The sequence below is a fragment of the Acartia tonsa genome, chromosome 4 (assembly GCF_053477335.1).
Source record: "Acartia tonsa isolate MP-2025a chromosome 4, ASM5347733v1, whole genome shotgun sequence".
NCBI classification, from domain to species: Eukaryota; Metazoa; Arthropoda; class Copepoda; order Calanoida; family Acartiidae; genus Acartia; species Acartia tonsa.
This window is the reverse complement of record NC_137263.1, coordinates 43,324,283-43,349,634: the sequence shown is the minus strand read 5'-3', so window position 1 is coordinate 43,349,634 and position 25,352 is coordinate 43,324,283. Positions and strand designations below refer to the sequence as shown.

The window sequence follows — 25,352 nt, the reverse complement described above, 5'->3', positions numbered from 1 at the left end:
CCTTTTTTATCACTTCCCTGTTTCTTTCCCAAACTATCGCTCCCATGTCCTTAAATATTTTCCCCTTTATGTTCTTATACCATTCTCTCTCTCCCCCCCCCCCCCACTCGAATGGTTTTGACTGGTTGAAATCAATTTGAATGCACCAAAAGTGCAATAATTTTAAGAACTTAACAAATTGTGAAGTAAATATATTGAATGAAATTTTGACAGCAAGCTTCATTCAAATATCAAGTTACAAAGAATCAGTAAAAGTTAATGTTTTTCATATATTTCGTTACAGAATAGAATATTCTTCACACATAATAGTTTGTTTAGTTGTTTTTATTTTCTTTTGTAGTATTTGTTATATTTTCAAGTGTTAAACACTTGTATTATTTTTATCAGGGTTTGTTTCTTATTTTTTACATAAAAAATATCTCATTTAGGTGGAGAAGATTTGAAGTAAAAAATCAAAGTGATTTGGGGATTTTATTAAAAATTTTGTTGTGTTTATATTGGTAAAATATATATCAAGAGGGATAAAATACCATGTTTTTTTTGAACCATTAAACTACTTCTATACCCTGTTACCAACGTTTGGTTAATACTTAAATAATAACACTTTAATCAAGTACTAGCGGCTACGCCCCCTTGAAGCCTCTAGGGGCACTGGCAGGAGGGGGAAAAGTTGACCTTATCCCATTTTAAATTTGAGTTTCAAAAGAGTTAAAAAAAAATTTTTGGGGGGGAGGGAATCCTCCCAAAAAAAGTTAAAAACCTTCCAGAACCTATAAGAAGCTTCACTTTAAAAAAGAACATTGTCGGTTCAGCGGTTAGCGAGATCCTTTGGGACAGACAAAAAAACGTTTACTACTTTATATAATAGGATATTCGTATTACATATTAAAAGCAGACATCATATTATAATAAAAAATGTCACGATTTTTAGTAGTATCTTAAGTTAAAGAAGTTATAAATAGAGTTGCGGTCATCATAATGCGAAACAGATAATTCTAATTGTCTATTTATAATAAATATTGGCTTGAAGAATATAGTGGATTTCAGATGAATGAGCCGCCTATGACATACAGCAACGGGGTCAATCCGTCCGACCTCGGCTTCAAGCACAACGGAATCCACCCCTTTGACCTTGGCATCAAGCACAACGGTATGCACAACAATCCCACAGACCTCGGGATGAAGCAGAATGTCATGCACAACACCCCCAGCGAGCTCGCTATGAAGTGGAACCCCCGGAATCTGGAGATTAAAACCAGATCTGTTGAAAGAAACCTTGAACCCCTAGTCATGCAGGTAGGAAAAGACAATGAAAAATTTCTATTCCCTCATATTTTACCTTAAATAGGATGGATGTTAATACACTTGATATTTCCTTAGCTGTCCAAGAATAATTTTCATCTTTTACACAAATTGGTGTGATATTTGTACGAATTTGTATGTTTCATCCATAATGCTCATATAAATTACCTTTAAGTGACTAGAACATAATCTATAATACAAAGTAGAACGATGTCTGTCTGTCTGTCTGTCCGTCTGAAGCTTAAGATCTCAGTAACCACTGAACCGATTGGGCTCTACTCTTCAGGGAATATACCTACTGGTCCTGTGATGGTTTTAAGCTATTTTCTTGGGGGGTGGGAAACCCCTAACCCCCCCCAAAAATGAAAATACCCCCTCCCCCCAAAAAATTTTTTTTTACTTTTTCTTTTTATATCTAAAATACAAGAAATTAGGTTGATCAAACCTCTTTGGACAAAGCCCCTAGAGGCTAGGGGCGAAGCCGCTAGTTTATATTTAAAGCGCAGCAACTCTCTATGTCTTTTTATTATCTAAGGTTACAACTCTAGTCTCATCTAAGTCTCCCCAGAAGAAGAAAGGAAAGTCCAAACGCGCCCACGTTCTTGTTGCCGCCGTGGAACGTGCCACCGCCAACTTTGTCGAAAAGGGCGAAATTATCGCCATGGAAAATCCTGACATCAAGCACGAAATGTTGTCGGCTGTGGAAGAGGTGAAAACTACCGGCGGCGCCATGTCTTCCTGTTCACGAGATTTTGCCAATGACCCGTGCAGCAGTGCCAAGCGCGGCAATATGGTTCGTGCCAGTCGCAGCCTTTTGTCGGCCGTTACGCGGCTGCTGATCCTTGCAGATATGATAGACGTACACTTATTAATGAAAAAATTACGGCGAGTAGAAGATGATTTGGAGTTTTTAAAGTCAGTGTCCTCCCAAGCCGAGCTTATGGACGGCATGGACAGGTTTGGCAAGTCCTCGGCCGACCTTATGACCCAGGCGGCCAAACGTCAATATGAACTTAAAGATCCTGTGTTACGGGATGATTTGGCAGCAGCTAGGGCAGTACTAAAAAAGCATTCAATGATGCTGTTGACCGCCAGCAAAGCCTATGTTCGCCATCCAGAATTAGCAGCCGCGAAAGCCAACCGCGATTACGTGCTGCGGCAGGTATGCGAAGCAGTCAACACAATTAGTGATGTTGCACAGGGCCGGGAGGGATCTATTAATAACTTTGAAGGCAACGGAGAGTTATCGACGGCGCTGGACGACTTTGACAAGAGTATTCTGATGGACCCGGCCACCTTTGATGAGAATATGGTGCGTCCTGGATGGGAGGAGAGGTTGGAGAGTATTATAAGTGGCGCAGCTCTCATGGCCGACAGCTCCTGTACCAGAGATGAACGAAGGAAAGTTTATATTCTTATAACTATTGCAACAAAAAAAAACTCTATTTTCAGTTCTTTTATTCTACTATGATTTCTTTTCATTTAAATTGTGGAAAGTCGTAAATTGACATAGAAAATGCAATGAAAATAATAATTGGGATATCATTCACATTCTGAAATGGCCATATCATTGCCATTTTGCAGGACACCAGCCATTTTAGTATTTGCAATTCGCAATATATTTATCATTTTTAAAATTTTAAAAATCTATTTTATATTTTTGTAGTGGTAGATTAATGTAAAAGGTCATTACATAGTATTTGTATAAGAATAAAAGAAACTAAATTTTTTCTCTGAATATTATTGATGCAAAATTCTGCCAAAAGTAGCTCTAAATCCTCTCTTTCCCTCTGACCAATTTAACAAGAATATGAACAACAATTATTGACAGGGAGAAAATAGTTGCTGAGTGTAACGCCGTGCGCCAGGCTCTGCAGGACCTGCTGTCAGAGTTCATGAACAGCAACGGTGCCAAGTCTGACAGCCTAGACGGAGCTATTGAAACTATGTGCCAGAAAACTAAAGGTTTTTACATTTTTCTAGGATTGTTATAATAGTTCGGTAGATTTTGATTTTTAATATTTGAAGAAAAAATTATTATTTTCTTGTAAGAAAATTTATTGTTCCATTGAACGTTGCTTTAGCAAAGCCCTCCAAAGTTTATAATTTAAATGGGGTTTTACCAAGCAACAGTAGTCAAACTTTTCTACCATCAGTTTTAATCTATATAAAGGAAAAGATTTGTTGTCATATTTGGTTTTACTTTAATTAATTATCAATTGTCCCATCTTTTAAAATCCACGGTTAAGTATTAAAATTTCCTTTATAAATTGCTTAATAATGTTTAATTGCAGATTTACGGCGGCAGCTGCGCAAAGCAGTTGTTGATCACGTGTCTGACAGCTTCATTGAGTCTACTGGGCCGCTGTATGCTCTCATCGACGCAGCTAGGAACGAATGCTTAAATTGAAACCATTTTGTTTTTTCGTTTTCGAGTATTTTTTTTCTTCAAATATTAATATGTTGACAACTACCTATAGGGTGGAAATTTAAATTCTTCTAAATATAATCATAGAATCAATCACGGAGGGTTGGGACATTTGTCTCTAAATTACACTGGTACCCAAAGTTTTTAAAAGTCAACCTCTCTATGATTGTCATATAAACTTTTTGTGATTTTATTAAATCTTGAATGGGTTGTATAAACCAAAAGTACAACTTACTTTTTAACTAACTATTTAAATATACACAAGGTTTTTTATTTATTGTAAATGGGAATAACTTATTTCAATGGCCTTCGCGGAACTTAAGCTTAACCCTGTGCTTTCATTCTGCTTCCAATATCTTGATGACAAATTAATTTAAGCATGGTCCACAGAGCTGGTAATGAAAGAGAAGTTGAGGATCTGAGCCAAATATTTACAGAACACACAAATAAACTCGTTGAGGTGGCTAACTTAGCTTGCAGTATGTCAGGTAATTGTAACTAGAATTTAGAGGGGGGAGGGTAGATATACCACACTTTTCTGGGATCTTGCCAGATCAAGTATCAACTTTGGGGAATACCAAAGGATGACTCCATGCAAAATTTGAGCCGGATCCGGCCAAAACCGGCCGGGATTTTTATAAAAAACCGTTTTTTTCCGGTTTTTAGGGGGTATCTGTAAATCAAGCCCCCTCCTGGGTACGCCCCAATGATGATTTTTGCTTTAAGGTCTGATCTGAATTCCTCAACACTGGATATGACCCCTAGAGTTGAAAAAATGGTTAAAATCCGGTCTTTTGACCGGTTTCTGGCCATTTCCAGCCCCCCAAAAAAATTTTAAAAATCAAAATTTCATTTAAAATTTAAAAAAAAAATGCTTTAAATTACATTTTTCATTAATAATTTTTCAAAAACCAAAAACCTTAGGTAATGAAGATAATTTTAGCAACTTAAAATGTGAAAAAAGGTTGAAAATTGACAAACTTGTGTCAATTTGAAAAATGTTGGTAAATCTTAAAAATTTGACGGATTTATACATACATTAGAATTTAGGTTGACTATGGTCTTTAAGACACGCCATATCCAATAAAATTGCAATGAGAAGGTCTAAATGTTTTTCTGAACCAAAATTCTACATACCCTGGCGGTTCCAGGGATATATCATTAAGGCCGTACGGCTGGCCAGAAAGCTTTTAACAGGTGGCCGACTAAAAGCCGGATTTGATAGTTATCAACCGTAAAAAGTAGCGATTTTCGTTTTTTTGGCCAAAACTCATGCAGGGAGTTGTTTTTTGGGATTGACACACAAAAGCAAGTTTGTACAACTTTTTGGGGCAGACTTTTTTTACATACGCATTATCTGCCACGGGTGAACCGTTTGGCCGATACGCGCCGCCAAAGGCACGATTTTTGACGATTTTTCAAAAAATCTTGTTTTTTTGCCCCTTTAGGGGATGACGGAGCCGATTTAGCAACTTAGGACACTTCTTCATTAATGTTCAACTTTTTGAGGCGGACATTTCTTTACTTATGTATCATTCACCTCTGGCGGACCGTTTGGCCGTTATTCGTCGCCGAAATCGCAATTTTCGGCGATTTTGCCGTTCACGAGGTTTTAACGACCATTTTTGAGGGGAAGGAGTCATCCAATCAAGATAGCTCTGAAATACTTTTCATTTGCAAATTAAATTGGCTACATTTCATGTGAAGTAAATTTTTTTCTGCGTCCAACCGTTTTTGTTCTAGTTGAAATTTTAAAAAAAGGAAAACAATTACTAATTACACCAACCCCATGAAATGTATTTCCCCCCCACAAGAAACAAGTTTGGGTGAAATAATTTTTTAAGACGCAGGCTCCAAATTATCTTATTATTGATTATAACACTATAATAATGAATTATATTATCTTACCATATTTATGCATAATAATTATGATTATCTTATTATTATTATTCAGTTATAGTATTATAAGTATTAATTATCATATAATATAACTTATTACAAATCAATCAATAAATTATATTACATAACCTATTTTAAATCTATCAATAATAACTCATATTAATTATCATTATCTTTTTATTACTTATTATTTATAATTTTATCATTATTAATCATATAAAATATCCTATTACTAATTGATCAATACTTATTCATATTGTAATAATTTTTTTTTTATAATGTAGTAACTATCACCATTTCTAAATTACTTTATTTGATTATCAATTGAACTATCTAGCCCAATACATATATTATAGTAATTTTTATTACTTTTTAGTTTATAAATAATTGCTGGAGATGAATAATAAGTATTTAGATTTACAAAGTAATAATCATTAGAGATTAATCAGATAATTAAAAGATAAATTAAAAATTACCAAGTAGTAAATATCAGTGATTGAAATGTTCAATTAATTATCAAAATTATGATGTACTAACAATTAGTGTTTAAATAGTTTTAAAATTACAAGAAAAAAATAATTATAATTAAAAAGTAATAATTTTTAAATTTCAACTGGAACAAAAACGGTTGGACGCACAAAAAAATTTACTTCACATGAAATGTAGCCAATTTAATTTGCAAATGAAAAGTATTTCAGAGTTTTATTGATTGGATGACTCCTTCCCCTCAAAAATGGTCGTTAAAACCTCGTGAACGGCAAAATCGCCGAAAATCGCGATTTTGGCGGCAAATAACGGCCAAACGGTTCACCTGTGGCAGATAATGCGTAAGTAAAGAAATGTCCGCCCCTAAAAGTTGTACAAACTTGCTTTTGTGTGTCAATCCCAAAAAACAACTCCCTGCATGAGTTTTGGCCAAAAAAACGAAAATCGCTACTTTTTACGGTTGATAACTATCAAATCCGGCTTTTAGTCGGCCACCTGTTAAAAGCTTTCTGGCCAGCCGTACGGCCTTAAAGATATATCCCTGGAACCGCCAGGGTATGTAGAATTTTGGTTCAGAAAAACATTTAGACCTTCTCATTGCAATTTTATTGGATATGGCGTGTCTTAAAGACCATAGTCAACCTAAATTCTAATGATGTATAAATCCGTCAAATTTTTAAGATTTACCAACATTTTTCAAATTGACACAAGTTTGTCAATTTTCAACCTTTTTTCACATTTTAAGTTGTTAAAATTATCTTCATTACCTAAGGTTTTTGGTTTTTGAAAAATTATTAATGAAAAATGTAATTTAAAGCATTTTTTTTAATTTTAAATGAAATTTTGATGTTTAAAATTTTTTGGGGGGGCTGGAAATGGCCAGAAACCGGTCAAAAGACCGGATTTTAACCATGTTTTCAACTCTAGGGGTCATATCCAGTGTTGAGGAATTCAGATCAGACCTTAAAGCAAAAATCATCATTGGGGCGTACCTAGGAGGGGGCTTGATTTACAGATACCCCCTAAAAACCGGAAAAACGGTTTTTTATAAAAATCCCGGCCGGTTTTGGCCGGATACGGCTCAAATTTTGCATGGAGTCATCCTTTGGTATTCCCCACAGTTGATACTTGATCTGGCAAGATCCCAGAAAAGTGTGGTATATCTAGGGGAGGGGGGTGGAGTATTGTAAAGAAATGAAGGATACTTCTTAAAGAAAGGGTAAATTTAAATTTGATGATAAAGAATGATAACAAATTCCAATAGGTAAATTGTGCGGTAGTATAGAGATCATGAATAAGTTATATATATCATTTTAATTTCTTTTATTTACACTTTCCTACATGTTGAAGTTAAAGTGTAAAAGGATATTTAGAAAAGTAAAAAAAATGCAAAAAGTCACCAAAAATATTTAATATAAAGGGACTTTTTAATCGAGTTATTTATCTATAAAATTTCCGTATTTATTAGGAAATGAAGAAGGTGTGAAGATGGTTAGGTATGCCGCACAACAAGTTCAGCAGCTTTGTCCCCAGGTGATTAACGCCGCCAGAATTCTGGCCGCCAGACCGCGCAGCAAGGTGGCACAAGAAAACATGGACGTCTTCCAGAATGCCTGGGAAACCCAGGTCATGATTCTGACCGACGCCGTCGATGATATTGTCACTGTCGACGACTTTTTGTCAGTGAGTGAAAATCACATCCTGGAGGATGTTAACAAATGTTGCCTGGCCATGCAGGAGAAAGATCCTGAAACCCTAAACAGATTAGCTGCAATTATCAAAGGCAGGTCTGGTCGAATATCAAATGTGGTGGCCTCGGAAATGGACAACTATGAGCCAGGAATCTATACAGAGCGAGTGCTGGAGGCTATCAAACTTTTCAGGTCACAGGTAATGCCAAATTTTTCAACAAAAGTTGATAAAGCAATCACAAATCTGACAAAAGATCCAGCGCCAAATGTTGATGAAAATGAATTTATTGACGCCAGCCGATTGGTCTACGACGGTGTGCGTGAAATTCGGCGGGCTGTGCTGCTGAACCGTGGCGACGAAGACCTGGACACAGACACAGACTGGGAGGAGGAGATCGAGTTCAGCGAGGTCGGCAGCGTCCGGCCCCAGGTTGAGTCTCGTACAGAGTCAGTCATCGATGAGTATCCCGAGATAACGGGCATCACAAACGCGCGCGAGGCCATGAAACAGCTGCCCGAAGAGGACCGGGAAAAGATTGCACAACAGGTTGAGGTCTTCCGCGTGGAGAAGCGCGCGTTCGACCGGGAGGTGTCCAAGTGGGACGACAACGGAAACGACGTGATCGTGCTGGCCAAGCACATGTGCACCATCATGATGGAAATGACTGATTTCACCCGAGGCAAGGGACCGCTCAAGACAACTATGGATGTGATAAACGCAGCCAAGAAAATTTCTGAGGCTGGGACAAAACTGGATAAGCTGGCCAGGCTGATAGCTGATCAGTGTCCAGAGTCATCTACCAAAAAGGTAAAGATTATCTCATTTTATCTTACTAAAATAAAGATTATTTTAGCTGAATTATGGCCGTCAATTTACTTGTACTTCAATGAGTTCTATGTAAAGCACTTAGCCCCCATACTACTACTTTAACATTCTATATCTTTGTTTTTTTTACAACTATTTAAAATATCGTTTTTTTTTCATCTTTCAATTTTAAAATGGTTCAAATGCGACTTAAAAATGGACGGATTCTAGATTTATAGGTAAGGGTGAAATATACTTAACTTATACGTTTGAAATTTTTCCTCGATATTTAAAATTCTAGCTTTAGTAAAACCTAAATAAAATCTGATCATATTAGGATCTGTTGGCCTACCTGCAGAGGATAGCTCTGTACTGCCACCAGCTCAACATCACCAGCAAGGTCAAGGCAGATGTTCAGAATGTGTCCGGGGAGTTGATTGTCTCTGGATTGGATTCTGCCACTTCCCTAATCCAGGTACTTGTTCATCAAATATCATCCTTATACTAAAGTAACAGGATGTTTGTTTGTCTGTGTATCTGTGTCTGTACCGAAGGATCTCGCTAACCGCTGAACCGATCGGGTTCTCCTTAACAGGGTAGCTTCTCATAAGTCCCGGGAAGGTTTATAACTATATTCTGGGGGGGTCAAAAAAAAAAATGAAAAATCACCCCCTCCCAAAAAAAAATTAATTTCCACCCCCCAAAACATTTTTCTTACTTTTTAAAAAAATCTAAAATAAGAAATTGGGTTATCAAATTCGACTCCACCCTTCTCAAGTGCCCCTAGAGGCCTCTAGGGGCGTAAACACTAGTATGATATAAAGTAGTAAGGTTTTTTTGCTCAAGCTTGAGAATTCGATGATTGAACCGATTGAGTCCTCCAATGTATGAGAGCTTTACATAGGTGCCAGAGTGGTTTTAGGCTATATTATTTTTAAGATTTAAGTCTTGGGATGGGTTTAGGCCATTTTTATATCATCTAATAGAGAACTACTAGGTCCTAGTGGCGCTTCTACTTGTTATTTCTAATTTGTATGTGGCGTGCACAGAGAAGTGTCAGGGAGAGGGAGGTTAGTTTTTGAGTGTGGGAAGGAAGTGATAGGTTTCTTTGATGTGTGTCCTCTTAAATCTGTGAAACTTTTGCAAGATTTAAGGGTGCTTTGCCTTAAAGTACCTGTTGAGTACTGCATTGATTATGACCCCTGTGGGAAGCCCTAACTCTGCGAGGCTATCCAATATAACCTAACCTAACCTGCCGGGCTACCCAATATAACCAAACCTAACCTGCCCTAAAGTAATAGATGTAAAAACGAAAAACTGTCCAACCCACTTCATTTCAATTTATTTCAAAAGTAAAGATTACAGTGATCAACAAGCGCAATACCATTGATTAATATGGGTTTTATAAAACTAATTGCTAAATCAATAGGTAGTATTTAGAAAATAGAATGAAATATAATAAATTCTTTTCATCAAAAAGTTTGGGAATTTGATATTTTAAAAGGAATTTTTGGTGGAATTTTACCACCAGTAATTTATTTTCTCAAATTAAATTTCTTTACTGAAAACTATTGTCTTTTTATTAATTAAATTTTCATCAATATTTCTTTTTATTCAATAGTTTTTTATACCTAAATTAAAAATATTTTTGAAATAAATTTTTAGTTTTGAATCAAAAGATCATAACTTGAAAAAAAATATCTTTTTTTACCACCATGTACCTAGTTTTTATCTAAAAATTGTACTGTTTAGAATTAGAATTACTTTTAATACAATTCATTATAATATGCTCCCTTGAGGCCTCTAGGGGCACATGAGGGAAAGTGGGAGGGGGGGGGGGGTAAGTCGAACATCCACTTTTCATTTTAGTTTTAAAAAGAAAAAAAACTCACACGTAGATATCCTGTTTTTTTTATTCAAGGATTATAAAGAAAATTACATTGAAATTCCTACAAAAACTAGAGAATTTATATAATTGCTGACAATTTTTCATTTTCCTAGGCTGCCAAGAACCTGATGAACGCCGTAGTGTTGACCGTGAAGGCGAGCTACGTGGCTAGCACAAAGTACCGCAAGACTGAACAGGTTACATTTTATATTTCTCATTATTTGTATTTTTTTGACAGAAGAAAGGATAATAGCTATTATTATAGTTAGTTGCAAAAATCTTTGAATAAGCATAATTTTCCTAAGAGCCAATTATTTTGAAATTTGAAAATTATAAGGAGAGTGGTTATTTTCAACTACAATAAGATAGTTTATATTGATCCCCACCCCCATATTTTCAATTTATTTAAAAAATATTGGGGAGGGGAATGAGTGCTCCAAAAGCTCTTTTCAGGGAAAGCACCAGTTCTATAAACTAAATAATTTTTTAATATCTAGGTGGCAACGAAGAGCCCCGTGGTTGTCTGGAAGATGAAGGCTCCAGAGAAGAAGCCATTAGTCCGCAGGCACGGATTTAGTTTTGGACAAAAATTTGTTATAAATTAAAAAGCCATTACTACTTTGTGTACAAAATACAAATATTTTTCTTTTCCAACTATCTTAGAAGTTCTTTAACGCCAATTTAACGTTTAGTTCGTGATTTTTAGTTAATGGATATTTTCTTTAGCATCAAGACGCCTTCTTTCCTAACAGCGTAGCTAAATGTAACTTTGACATAATTTTCTTGAACATTTTGACATATGATTATGAATCTATATTTTTTTTTTGTTGGCATATATTTCTTTAAAGAACACTATCGGGGTTGGCCTTTGCATTTAGAGGAATCTGTATTTGAAGGGGATGGAGGGGGAGAAAAATAGTCTAAAACTATCCTTGAACCATTTGAATCTTCATAAAAATGAAGAACTCAACGGTTCAGTCAAGTAGTTGGCGAGACTTTAACGGACAAATTAAAAACCTTACTACTTTAGATAGGATTAATATGAAAGCATACTTACCTAACCCACTCAAATCGAGCTGCATTTATTGATATGTTTTTCATTGTCCTAAAAATAATTCCGTATCTAGTGAGCCCCCAGAGGAACTTAAGGCCAAGGTGAGGAAAGGCACCCAGAAGAAACAGGCCAGCCCCAGCAAAGTTCTCAACGACTTCCAGGGGCTGCAGTATAACGAGGAGGATGTTTAAAATCAGCTGATTTGTCAGCCATTTTGAATTGCGCCAAATTTTTTTGACCATGATATACGCTTTTATTGTTGTTACAAAAACACACATGAATAAAAAAGAAGGAATTCATAAATTGTATTTTAAGAGTTTTAAAAAAAGGATATATTTTCCATCAAATTCAAAGAGTTTGTATTTTGTGTTTTTTGGACTTAAGGAAAGTGTTTGACTAATGCGCAAATTAATTTTCTTAATATGTTTTGTTATTTAAAAAGTGATCTTAATTTGCTTATTTCTTTTCATGGAACGCCCTGTTTCCCACAAAATTTAGGGTTTAATCAGGAATTCAAGGAGATGACAATGGGACAAATAATCTCACCCTAATATTCTCTGTTTGATAGCTGGTAAACGGACGTTAATGCATTTATCAGCTATTGTCCCATCCCTTCTTCCGTAGTAGTAGTAGTAACACATTGCAATATAAACATGAAAAATATTCTTGCCTATTCTTACTTCCTGTGATTTTACTAAAATTAACAAATATGGTAAAAATAAGTTTTTTTTAAAAAATAGGATCATGGAAAGAAAACAAAGTCATTCCTAAATTAGGACAGAAGTCACCTTCCTAGGAAGGACATAAGTAGCCTTCCTTAAGTGAGAATTTGTTAGATGAAGGGCATAACATGCCTCCCTTGACAAAGATTTTGCAAGATTGAGGACATAAGTAGCCTCCCTTCACCTCACAAAACCTAGCTTTTTGATTCTTCACATAGCAAAATCTTGCATAAAATTGGTTTTTGGTCCATCACATAGCAAAATATTGGAAAACTTAGCTTTTCTGTCCTTCACATAGCTAATTCTTGCAAAACATAGCAAATTCTTACAAAACATAGCAAATTCTTGCAAAACATAGCAAATTCTTGCAAAACATAGCAAATTCTTGGAAAACTTAGCTTTTCTGTCCTTCACATAGCAAATTCTTGCAAAACATAGCAAATTCTTGCAAAACATAGCAAATTCTTGGAAAACTTAGCTTTTCTGTCCTTCACATAGCAAATTCTTGCAAAACATAGCAAATTCTTACAAATCATAGCTAATTCTTGCAAAACATAGCAAATTCTTACAAAACATAGCAAATTCTTGCAAAACATAGCAAATTCTTGCAAAACATAGCAAATTCTTACAAAACATAGCAAATTCTTGCAAATTATAGCAAATTCTTACAAAACATAGCAAATTCTTGCAAAACATAGCAAATTCTTACAAAACATAGCAAATTCTTGCAAAACATAGCAAATTCTTGGAAAACTTAGCTTATCTGTCCTTCACATAGCTAATTCTTGCAAAACATAGCAAATTCTTTCAAAACATAGCAAATTCTTACAAAACATAGCAAATTCTTGCAAAACATAGCAAATTCTTGCAAAACATAGCAAATTCTTGGAGAACTTAGCTTTTCTGTTCTTCACATAGCTAATTCTTGCAAAACATAGCAAATTCTTACAAAACATAGCAAATTCTTGCAAAACATAGCAAATTCTTACAAAACATAGCAAATTCTTGCAAAACATAGCAAATTCTTACAAAACATAGCAAATTCTTGCAAAACATTGCAAATTCTTACAAAACATAGCAAATTCTTGCAAAACATAGCAAATTCTTACAAAACATAGCAAATTCTTGCAAAACATAGCAATTCTTACAAAACATAGCAAATTCTTACAAAACATAGCAAATTCTTGCAAAACATAGCAAATTCTTGCAATAGGGGTCCCAAACTCAAAAACAAATTTTCAGCGCGATCCGACCACTGGTTCTTGAGATACAGTGACCTGGTGTCCTTGTTACTGATGGTAAGATTTGGGAAATGGTTCGAATCCTTAGTAAATTTGGCTAAGTCCAAAATTTTTTTGACACTTAGAATATTTTCGACCTGGTGTCCTCTCAGTAGGTACGCTTGGTGTCACCTTGGTATTTTTTCTTCAAAAATTTGACTAAGTGTCAAAATATTTTTGGACTTAGCCAAATTTACTACAGATTCGAACCATTTCCCAAATCTTACCATCGGTACCAAGGACACCAGGTCACCGTATCTCAAGAACCGGTGGTTGGATCGCGCTGAAAATTCGTTTTTGAGTTTGGGACCCTTATTGCAAGAATTTGCTATGTTTTGTAAGAATTTGCTATGTTTCGCAAGAATTAGCTATGTGAAGGACAGAAAAGCTAAGTTTTCCAAGAATTTGCTATGTTTTGCAAGAATTTGCTATGTTTTGTAAGAATTTGCTATGTTTTGCAAGAATTAGCTATATGAAGGACAGAAAAGCTAAGTTTTCCAAGAATTTGCTATTTTTTGCAAGAATTTGCTATGTTTTGTAAGAATATGCTATGTTTTGCAAGAATTTGCCATGTGAAGGACAGAAAAGCTAAGTTTTGCAAGAATTTGCTATGTTTTGCAAGAATTTGCTATGTTTTGTAAGAATTTGCTATGTTTTGCAAGAATTTGCTATGTTTTGTAAGAATTTGCTATGTTTTGCAAGAATTAGCTATGTGAAGGACAGAAAAGCTAAGTTTTGCAAGAATTTGCTATGTTTTGCAAGAATTTGCTATGTTTTGCAAGAATTTGCTATGTTTTGCAAGAATTTGCTATGTTTTGCAAGAATTTGCTATGTTTTGTAAGAATTTGCTATGTGAAGGACAAAAAAGCTAAGTTTTGCAAGAATTTGCTATGTTTTGCAAGAATTTGCTATGTTTTGCAAGAATTTGCTATGTTTTGCAAGAATTTGCTATGTTTTGCAAGAATTTGCTATGTTTTGTAAGAATTTGCAATGTTTTGCAAGAATTTGCTATGTTTTGTAAGAATTTGCTATGTTTTGCAAGAATTTGCTATGTTTTGTAAGAATTTGCTATGTTTTGCAAGAATTAGCTATGTGAAGGACAGAAAAGCTAAGTATTCCAAGAATTTGCTATGTTTTGCAAGAATTTGCTATGTTTTGTAAGAATATGCTATGTTTTGCAAGAATTTGCTATGTGAAGGACAGAAAAGCTAAGTTTTCCAAGAATTTGCTATGTTTTGCAAGAATTAGCTATATGAAGGACAGAAAAGCTAAGTTTTCCAAGAATTTGCTATGTTTTGCAAGAATTTGCTATGTTTTGCAAGAATTTGCTATGTTTTGCAAGAATTAGCTATTTGAAGGACAGAAAAGCTAAGTTTTCCAAGAATTTGCTATGTTTTGCAAGAATTTGCTATGTTTTGCAAGAATTTGCTATGTTTTGCCAGAATGTGCTATGTTTTGCAAGAATTTGCTATGTTTTGCAAGAATTAGCTATTTGAAGGACAGAAAAGCTAAGTTTTCCAAGAATTTGCTATGTTTTGCAAGAATTTGCTATGTTTTGCAAGAATTTGCTATGTTTTGCCAGAATGTGCTATGTTTTGCAAGAATTTGCTATGTGAAGGACAGAAAAGCTATGTTTTCCAAGAATTTGCTATGTTTTGCAAGAATTAGCTATGTGAAGGACAGAAAAGCTAAGTTTTGCAAGAATTTGCTATGTTTTGCAAGAATTTGCTATGTTTTGCAAGAATTTGCTATGTTTTGCAAGAATTTGCTATGTTTTGCAAGAATTTGCTATGTTTTGCAAGAATTTGCTATGTTTTGCAAGAATTTGCTATGTTTTGTAAGAATTTGCAATGTTTTGCAAGAATTTGCTATGTTTTGTAAGAATTTGCTATGTTTTGCAAGAATTTGCTATGTTTTGTAAGAATTTGCTATGTTTTGCAAGAATTAGCTATGTGAAGGACAGAAAAGCTAAGTTTTCCAAGAATTTGCTATGTTTTGCAAGAATTTGCTATGTTTTGTAAGAATATGCTATGTTTTGCAAGAATTTGCTATGTGAAGGACAGAAAAGCTAAGTTTTCCAAGAATTTGCTATGTTTTGCAAGAATTAGCTATATGAAGGACAGAAAAGCTAAGTTTTCCAAGAATTTGCTATGTTTTGCAAGAATTTGCTATGTTTTGCAAGAATTTGCTATGTTTTGCAAGAATTAGCTATTTGAAGGACAGAAAAGCTAAGTTTTCCAAGAATTTGCTATGTTTTGCAAGAATTTGCTATGTTTTGCAAGAATTTGCTATGTTTTTGCCAGAATTTGCTATGTTTTGCAAGAATTTGCTATTTGAAGGACAGAAAAGCTAAGTTTTCTAAGAATTTGCTATGTTTTGCAAGAATTTGCTATGTTTTGCAAGAATTTGCTATGTTTTGCAAGAATTTGCTATGTTTTGTAAGAATTTGCTATATTTTGCAAGAATTGGCTATGTGAAGGACAGAAAAGCTAAGTTTTCCAAGAATTTGCTATGTTTTGCAAGAATTTGCTATGTTTTGCAAGAATTTGCTATGTTTTGCAAGAATTTGTTATGTTTTGCAAGAATTTGCTATGTGTTGCTAGAATTTGCTATGTTTTGCAAGAATTTGCTATGTGAAGGACAGAAAAGCTATGTTTTGTGAGGTTTTGCAATGTGAAGGACAGAAAAGCTAAGTTTTGCAAGATGAAGGACATAAGCAGCCTTCCTAATGTAAGAATTTGTCAGACAAAGGACATAAGTCACCTCCCTTAAGTTAGATTTTGTTAGATGAAGGACATAAGTAGCCTTCCTTAGATCAATTTCCAGTGACTTCTGTCCTAATTAGGAATGACTTTGTTTTCTTTCCATGATCCAAAAAATATGTTGATATAGTCCCTTTCGTGACATTGCCTCTTAAGGGGCGTTTCGTCGTATTTTCACAGTAGCTTTTCTCTTATCTCTGTGGTAGAGGGCGCCAACCTTTTGGGTCCAATTGCCTAACCCTGTGGGGTAATCACCTGACCTATCCTAAAATAACCTATTAAAAGCTACTGTTTAAATACGACGAAACGCCTCTTAATAGGCGATATCACGAAAGGGACTATAGCCAAATATTTTGAGTAGGATGTAATAATCGCCACAGTCTATTTATTTAATAAACAAGGAGAGGTATATCCATAGGTTGTACATTAATAATAGGCAAACCCTTTTTTAATAAAAATTAATTGAAAATTGAAAATAATACTTATTTCATCTCTGATATCAGTTTGGCACATTAATATTCGATTTAATTTGCTGTTAAAAATAACTTACGGATTTGTTGACGAACGAACAAATACTGAGCTGATTATAGAGTAGCTTCGCTAATAAGAATGGGAGGAATTTAATGAAAAATTCGACATTCTTGTAATATTAACATTTTTCAAAGATATTAAACATTTTCATTATGATAATTTTTCCTGCTTTTGTCTAGTAAATAAATAGGTTACTTTTTTTACGTTTAAAGATGAAAATTATAATGAAGTTTATTATTTTAAGAATATTTTAAGATTAATATGTTCTTTTAACTAACAACAAATAAGTATTTTGACAACAAAAAAGTGCATGATTTTAATCTTTTATAGGGGTTATGTTCAAGGTATTTATCATAAAACCCAACTAAGCCAAATTAATCATTCATTAAGATTTTATATTAGTTTGTCCAGACGTTTAACAGGCAATAATATTCCTAAAAACTTTCAAATACTGTAATAGTTATTTCTTTCATCGTATTATAAACCGCTTTCCGCGGATATAGAATGTACAGTAATAAGATTAAAACCAGTTCTTTTAGCCCCGAGGTGCCGAAGGCACGGGCTAAAAAAACTGGTTTTAATCTTATGATTGTACATTTTTATATTCGTACAAAGCTGGATATAATACGATGCTAGACATAGTTTTTTCGTATGGATGAGAACCAGTTCCTATCCACCGGATTCGAATTAATACGAGAAACAAAATTATCTTCCTCAATACTATCCCTTTATCCCACATATAACCTAATCTAACTTTTTGATCATTATTGAGTAAGTATATTCAAATTACTTGAAATTAGTTTCTTCTTGTTCGTAGCATGTCTCCTACATAAATGGGCATGTCTGCTGGAGGAAGGCTGTCCGTTGAACATAAAGTTTTTACGCAGTCTAAGCTCTAGAGTATCATTTTATTCTAGTTTTAACAGAAATACTCTGAATTTTTTGTGCAGCTTAGACTGGAAAGTGTTTACACAGCTTATATATATTCTATTAGAATTACCAAATCTACGACACAGTATTTAACTACGCATTTTATTTTGATGTTTACTGTGTAAATCCTGAAAGTTTCAGCGCTGCTATTGGATATGACTGTCTTTGTTGTTGTCTTATTATTAATGATAGGGCATCTTCGGTCCGAGTTAGAATTACTGCTGAATAAAAGTCCACTATCTTCCTGTATATACAATTATGGTGTAATTTAAAGTTCGATTAATCAAATAATCTAATATTGTACGGCGTGTCCAATAAGCAAGTTTGTTTTAGAAACATTGGTATTATATTTGAATTTTATCATGTTATGTTTGTGTTAAAATTAGAAAGAGGGTGGTGGGGGGGATGACTGTAAATTATATTTTCTCGAAGTTTTGGTTTGGTGCTACACTTTTTCAACAATAACTTTTAATATAAACAATTAGGGTTATTCCTTCTTGTGATCCTTTTTATTTTAAGAGTTTTTAAGAAGAATTGTAAATAAAATAATTAGGTAAAGTATTGGACTAAAAATAACTAAATTGCTAGTTTAAAGTACATATTAAACACAAAATATGATCTCTGAATTTAAGTTGTAATAATATTTTTACTGTTAAATGCTTTGTTGCTTTCACTGATATGAACTATTAATAAAATTAAGCTTTAAATTTAATGCCTTTTATCTAACCATCAGTCAAAATCTACATATGTGATCTCTATTCAAATAATCCATTCCATTTTTATATTTAAACCTTCATTTTACATTATACATAAAAATAATGCTTTAATGTGATTTAAAACTGCACATAAAATAATTGTTCTCTGTTTCAAATTTATTGAAATCAGTAAAATTGTAAGTTGACCCAACAAGAGTTTGCGACTAAACAGTACACGTTTTAAATATTAAACAATTATGTATTTAAGACATAGTGTAAACTTTGATTTATTAAAATAAATATGTACATATATTTCATAATTTGGGTTCGAATCTCATAGAAATGATTTTAAGATAAAGTATTTTCCCTTAAAAGTAAAAAAATATCAAAACAAAGAAATAAACATACATTCAAATTCCCAAAAATTCAAGCAAAATTTTTATTATTGTATATGATAGTCTGTATTTTATGACTTCCGGACAGACAAAGTATGCTATATAATAGCAGAGTTGAATTCTTAAAAAAACTTTTGCCTCACTAAAATCAGTTTGCCCCACTAAAATTTAAGTGAGGCAAAATTATCCCCTCTAAATTTTTAGTAAGCCTCACTGATTTTAGTGAAGCAAACTGATTTTAAGGATTTTGAGGGCAAATTTTTAAAAAAGAATTCACCTGAGGTCTTTTTGACAGGTATTAAATAATTTGAATTATGCAGTGCATGTGTTTCATATTGATTTTTCAGATTTTCTTTTGTTTAATACTACAAGTAAAATTGAATTTGAAATTTTATGCAACTTAAAATTTGATATTGATTTAAAATTGACAACAAAGTGATCCCCATACGCACATAATGTAAAAAATTAAAATATCTGTCAACATTTAAAAATGTTAAATTTGCTAAATTACCAAAAAATGAAACTTGTGTAAATAAAAGTTATGTACTTAAGCAATAAATCTATTTTGTGTTAAAACTGAAATGCAAATGTTGATATGTAAAAGTGCTTTAATTGTAATATATTATTATTCACCCTGTACTTGTAAAAAAAATGATAATTCGGGCGACTACTAGTTCTTAAAATTTTAACTTATCGCCTTAATAATCTGTCTATGTCTTGTGTCATATAATGATTATAATGTAAAATTACAACGATTTAGTTAAAAATTAAAGTTAATAATCCAAAATCTACATATTTCACTGTACCTATGCCATTAATATCACAAAAAAGGTATTTTAAGAATCTTGTAAACCTCAAAATATTTAAATTCCAGGTCGGGTTGGCATTTGTCACCATTTGTCCCAACGTTGGTGTTGTATTTAGTCTGCTTTTAATCAGGTTTTCAGCTACTAAATCACACCCTAAATTTGACACAATGTGCGGTAAATGCCCAACTCTCAAAGATAATATCAAATCCAACTTATTATTATTATTTCTTTAAAAAGTTACCATTAGAATTATGTATTTATTAAAATTGTAAATAATGTAATATAAAAAGCTGTCTTGCCCAAAGAAAATCTCTAGAAAATGCTTGCTATACCTAATGCATACACTGTAAAAAATCATTTCTGTATATGGAACTTATATTGCAATTTTTCTCACCTTTAAACTCAAAAGACCGTTTTTAGAAGTTTTATTATGTAACAAAATTTACATTTCATATTTAGGGAATGGCTGTATAATTGCTTTACAACCCTTTCTTTTCCCACTATCAAACCTACTATAAGAAGATTGTCAAAGATTGATATGTAGATCATTGTTTTCACAAATACAGCATATCAAATAAAAGTTTCATTACATGGGATTAAAAATTTATAGTGTATTTAATTTAGTTGTTATAATTAACGCAACTCTTTTGTTTTTATATGCAAATTTAAGTCTCATAATAATGAAAACAAACTAATTTATTTTTCAAAAGATAAGTCAAAAGAACAAAGAATTCAAGAAGAAAAATGTTCAGAGAGTTTTAAAAGTATTATAGTCAATGTAATAAAAATTTACTATCCCCGGAAAGCTGTCTTTAATACGATGCGATAAATAACTACTTAACTAATCCTTGTACTACACGCCAGACTACAATTGAATCAAGATAAAAGTAAGTGCCGAGGTCTGGGACCTATGTATGGTGAAATTAGACATAAAACCATAATGATTCCAGGTAAAACCAAAATATTTTAGCGGGATCTTTTTGAGAAAATTATATTTGAAAATTTCAAGTTCAATTTTCACCCCCTAGGAGTTGCCGCATAATCATGACAAGAAAAGCAAAGATTTTTTATTTAAAATTTTGAACAAGTTTGCTTTTATAAAGTTCTTCATAAAACCACTCCTGAAGGGAGTTAATTAATGGCCATTTTTATCAGTTGCTTTCCTAAGGTCACGGAAATTCAGCCTTAAATAAATCATATATAGAGAGGTTTTATGAAAGACTTCATAAAAGCAAAGTTGTTAAAAATTTTCTGCAATTTTCAAATCTAATTTTCTCAAAAATATCCCGCTGAAATATTTTGGTTTTACCTGGAATCATCATGGTTTTATGTCTAATTTCACCATACATATGTCTTAGAGCTCGGCACTTACTTTTGTCTTGATTCAATTGTTGCCTGGCGTGACTATATATGATAGCGTAGCATAGAATTTATGTACTTTTGACTTAATACAAGCGTTTGATAGAATGCGCCAAGCATTTACCATCCAAAAAAAGTTGTATTAAGCCTATCCCAAGGGATTGTAAAGGATAAGACGATGAACAATATATTAATAAACTTCCAAATTAAGAAAAAAGAAATTTCCCCCTCTTTAGATTAAATATGGGTTGATGTTATGACACTTAGATTTTAACCAACCAATGATAATTCAATAAAAGTATCCAAATTTTTTCAGCCAACGTTGGGTGCCAGTGTAATTTACAGTTCAATGTCCCCTACCTCCTTGGTTAATTCCTCTGACGTTTTTCATGAATAGTCTTCTCATTTTTTGTGTAATATCTTCAGTATTACGGATTGTACGCAATTAATTAGCATTTCTAGCCTATTCATCGAGATGCATTTATTTTTATATTTTTTCTAAAAATTCTTGTGATTTGTGCACTTGGTCAGTTTTATTTAATTTGCTTCATAGTGCTGCAATAAATAATTTACATTCAACATTATTGTTTTGTTTATTAAGGAGAAACTACTCTTCTCATTTGTGTCTGTTTGTCTGTTGGTTATATGTTTCGTTGTGATTGCGTTAGTAAGGTTTTTTTCTGATGCTTAATTACTAATCACTGAACTTATCGATTTCTCATTTTTAGTAGCGAATTAATGAGGAGCACAATTAACTATAAAACATCAATGGCGGTCGGAGCGCTTTTTAGCAGGTTTTAGGCTATTTTTGTATTTTTCACATTTTTCTCCATATCTTTGGTGTTTATGGTCCGATTTCCAAAAATTTTTCAGTTTTAGAAATCAAAATTAAATTTTCTGTCGTTTAAAGAAAACAACTATGACGGTCAGACTACCTTTAAACAGGTTTTAGGCTATTTTTGTATTTTTCACATTTTTCTCCATATCTTTGGTGTTTATGGTCCGATTTCCAAAATTTTTTCGGTTATAGATATAAAAATAAAATTTTCTGCATTTAAAGAAAACAACTATGACAGTCAGACTACCTTTAAACAGGTTTTAGGCTATTTTTGTATTTTTCACATTTTTCTCCATATCATTGGTGTTTATGGTCTGGTTTCCAAAAACTTTTCAGTTATAGATATCAAAATTACATTTCCTGTCGTTTAAAAAAAACAACCATGACAGTCAAACTGCCTTTTTGCAGGTTTTTGGCTATTTTTAATTTTTTCCTTATTTTTCTATTTCTCTTATGTACGTATATAGTCCGATTTTCAAAAATTTTTAAGTTATAGATATAAAAATTGAATTTCCTGTCGTTTTAAGAAAACAACCGTATTCCCATTCATGAATTTTTGGGCTTCGCTACTTATGGATGTTGTCATCCTGGTTATAGTTCACGTTCTGTGATGTTTTTAGACTATGTTATATTCTAAGATTAAAACCTTAAGCTATTTAACAGATCTATAGATAACTACCTCCTCCTCTTTTTCAATGACCTTTTTCGTCTGATAGCAAATTGTTTTCTGCTACTTGGCTGTGTTAATATTCCCGTTACCATTGGTTGATTTATTATTTAACCCTTTCTCCCTCTAATGTTTTACACTAATGTCTATTTTCTGCCTCTTTCTTTCCCATTAGAATACAGATCCCCTTGATACTATGGGTGCAGCTGCTTTCATATAAATGTCTGAATTCACTTTTTTATTAACGCGATTACTAGAATTCAATTTTTGTATGTATGTATGTATTTCATCAATTTAACTATCGATATACAATTTATGATAATAATATAGGATAAGGTATGAATAGTTTTTAAGATACGGACAGGCATGAGACCCTTGTTAAGAAAAGTTCTTTTAAACCTTTTTTAATGATTAATCATTTCCACGCGTTTATTTTAATTAGACAAAAGAAAGGCAGCAAGCTTATCTAAAAGTTTTAACCAGGGCTCGGCAGCCACCCATCTCCTAAGTTGGCCGGCTGGCGATTTCTAAATATCATTAAGCAGCAAAATAGTATTGAAAACATAAAGGCGGCTGAATCTTATGGCATTCAGCTGTGATATATATTTACTAGTTGCTTCTCCCCTATCCTCTGGGGGAGGACGATGCAGGTCAGGAAAATAGCTTAGAACTACCCCCTAAGATCGTAATAAAACGAGTACAAACCATTCGGACAAGCAATTACTGAGGTCTTAAGTTTCAGAGAAAAATAATGCTGGCCACTTTATATTATAGGATAACATCGTATTACAGACAGTTTTCCGCAGATAGTAAAATGAAAAATAAGGGGGGGGGGGGGAGTTCTGACACTTTTGCGTAAACAGTGATTTTAGGCTTTGTCTGACTGAGACGATAGGTTATTAGGGATAAAATCATTCTTATATGATGAATTTCCCCCAGATTTAAGATTTTTTAGATAGGCCTCCAGGTGGTCTCTGTACAGGTAAAAGTTGAAAATAAGATTTTTTTTTTGAAGAGTTAGAAGTTAACTTATAAAACAAAATATACTTCTTTTTGATTGTTATTCATATATTTGAAGAAAAAACATACATATTTTGTCTCATAAGCTGACATCTAACTATTAAAAATTTTTTTTTTTCATTTTTACCTGTAGAGTAGACTGGCCCAAAAAAACATGAATTTTTAAATCTTTACCATATCAATTTGCGGATACCTTGAAGTTGTTACCGGCTCAAATGTAGACCTTTTAGTGAAAACTAGACCTCTCTACAATGAAAATTGATCTCGAAATTTCAATCTTAAGCTTTTTATCAAAAACTTCATATTTTCATGATTTTAACAAGAAATAATTAAAGAACTGCCAACCTAAAATAATGTAACAAGAGTTCAAATATGAAGCAATTATAAAATGTAGGCAGAACCGCCATTCCTGCCGAATAATTCCGAAAAACGTCTAAAAACATTGTTTTATTTAAATTGATAATTTGTGTAAGAAATTGAACTAAAACAGTAGCTATTAGTCTTATGAGAAGAGAAATGATGAAAAACTCTAAAAAATATACATTTTAAAGACATAAAATAGTAAAAAGTGTTTTTAATAAATTTCATGGCTCAACAGACATTGTCGCCAATAAAGAGACAATTTACTTAAATAAAAAATTAAATGAAGGTAAAAAAATATGTAATATACTTATTCTCATATTCAACTTTAAAAAAAAGCATACTAATAAAAAAAATAATATGGCAAAAAATAATTTGATTGTTTTTTATTAAACCAGGAATAAAGAGTAAGGCTTATCTTTAATTATTTTTCTTCAATAATTTTGCAGTATAAATTAGCTTTCCCAAATTATTGTAATTGTACATAAATAAATTTTTATACTTTCTTTCTTCATATGTTTATTCCTGGTGATTTTAATATCTTATTTCAATGTTTGTAAACAAACAGACAGAAAATTTGATGTTTTGCTTTATATCTGGTGTAAGGCATTCTTAATTTGGGGAAGTAAAGGTAAAAATAAATATGCATTTGTCGAGATAGCGATAGATTTTTTCTTAAAATCAATTAGAGGGCTAAAATCTACAAACAATACATAACCTATTTTTACATAACGCACATTGAAAAGCGATTTAGACCTTCATTTGGGCCACACTACTGTAGAGAGACAACCTGGAGGCCTGGAGCTCCGGAACCTGGAGGCTAGGGTTGGGCCGGATATTTTTTTGGCCGGATACCGGATATCCGGCCGGATAACCGGCCAAATTACTACATATTAAAGTATCAAAAAGGATATAGTCCCTTTCGTAACAACGCGCCTTAAGGGGCGATTCGTTGACTTTTTAAAATTGCTTTTAATAGGTTATTTTAGGTAAGGTTAGGTTTTATTTGGTTAGGTGATTGCCCCGCAGGGTTAGGCAATTGGCCCTGCAAGGTTAGAGTACCCCGCGAAGGGCTAGAAATGGGAGGAAAGCTACTGTGAAAATACGAATAATCGCTCCTTAAGGGGCGTTACCACGAAAGGGACTAAACCCGCAAAAAAAATTTCTTCATAAACTGGTGTTTTATATTATACTAGCGGCTGCGTCCCTAGTATCTAGGGATATTAGAAGGGACATAAAAGTTCAGAAAAATAACTTAAAACCATACAACGATTTTTTTTATAAAAATTAAACAGCCTAAGACCACCCTGGGACCTAAAAGAAGCTTTACTCTAAAGGAGAACCATATCAATTCAGCGGTTAGCAAGATCCTTCGCTACAGACAAAAAAAGATTACTACTTTATATAATAGGATAAAATTAAGGTTAAAAC

General features: G+C 33.1%; 2 protein-coding genes and 1 long non-coding RNA gene across 5 annotated transcripts in view; 2 read left to right on the top strand and 1 right to left on the bottom strand.

The window, feature by feature from the left end:
- LOC145317328 (uncharacterized) overlaps positions 1-25,352 on the bottom strand; it is a 263,955-nt gene that overhangs the window by 95,706 nt on the left and 142,897 nt on the right. The gene's annotated exons all lie outside the window — the stretch shown is intronic.
- Positions 395-12,278, top strand: LOC145317330 (catenin alpha-like). The gene is made up of 10 exons (XM_080158369.1): positions 395-1,296; positions 1,838-2,707; positions 3,138-3,267; positions 3,597-3,693; positions 4,121-4,218; positions 7,584-8,614; positions 8,949-9,086; positions 10,613-10,696; positions 10,997-11,064; positions 11,627-12,278. Exons 1-10 carry the CDS (start codon positions 1,048-1,050, stop codon positions 11,742-11,744), a joined length of 2,883 nt encoding a protein of 960 aa, XP_080014495.1. The 5' UTR covers positions 395-1,047; the 3' UTR covers positions 11,745-12,278.
- LOC145317331 (uncharacterized) lies at positions 16,435-21,615 on the top strand. The gene is made up of 2 exons (XR_013878972.1): positions 16,435-19,742; positions 19,873-21,615. It is a non-coding gene; the product is annotated as an uncharacterized LOC145317331 (long non-coding RNA).

Coding starts and splice junctions, on each gene's coding strand:
- LOC145317330 (XM_080158369.1), top strand. CDS start 1,048: ATGAATGAGCCGCCTATGACATACAGCAACGGGGTCAATCCGTCCGAC. Junction 3,694..4,120: donor GCTCTCATCGACGCAGCTAG/GAACGAATGCTT, acceptor CATGGTCCACAG/AGCTGGTAATGAAAGAGAAG. Junction 4,219..7,583: donor CTTAGCTTGCAGTATGTCAG/GTAATTGTAACT, acceptor CGTATTTATTAG/GAAATGAAGAAGGTGTGAAG.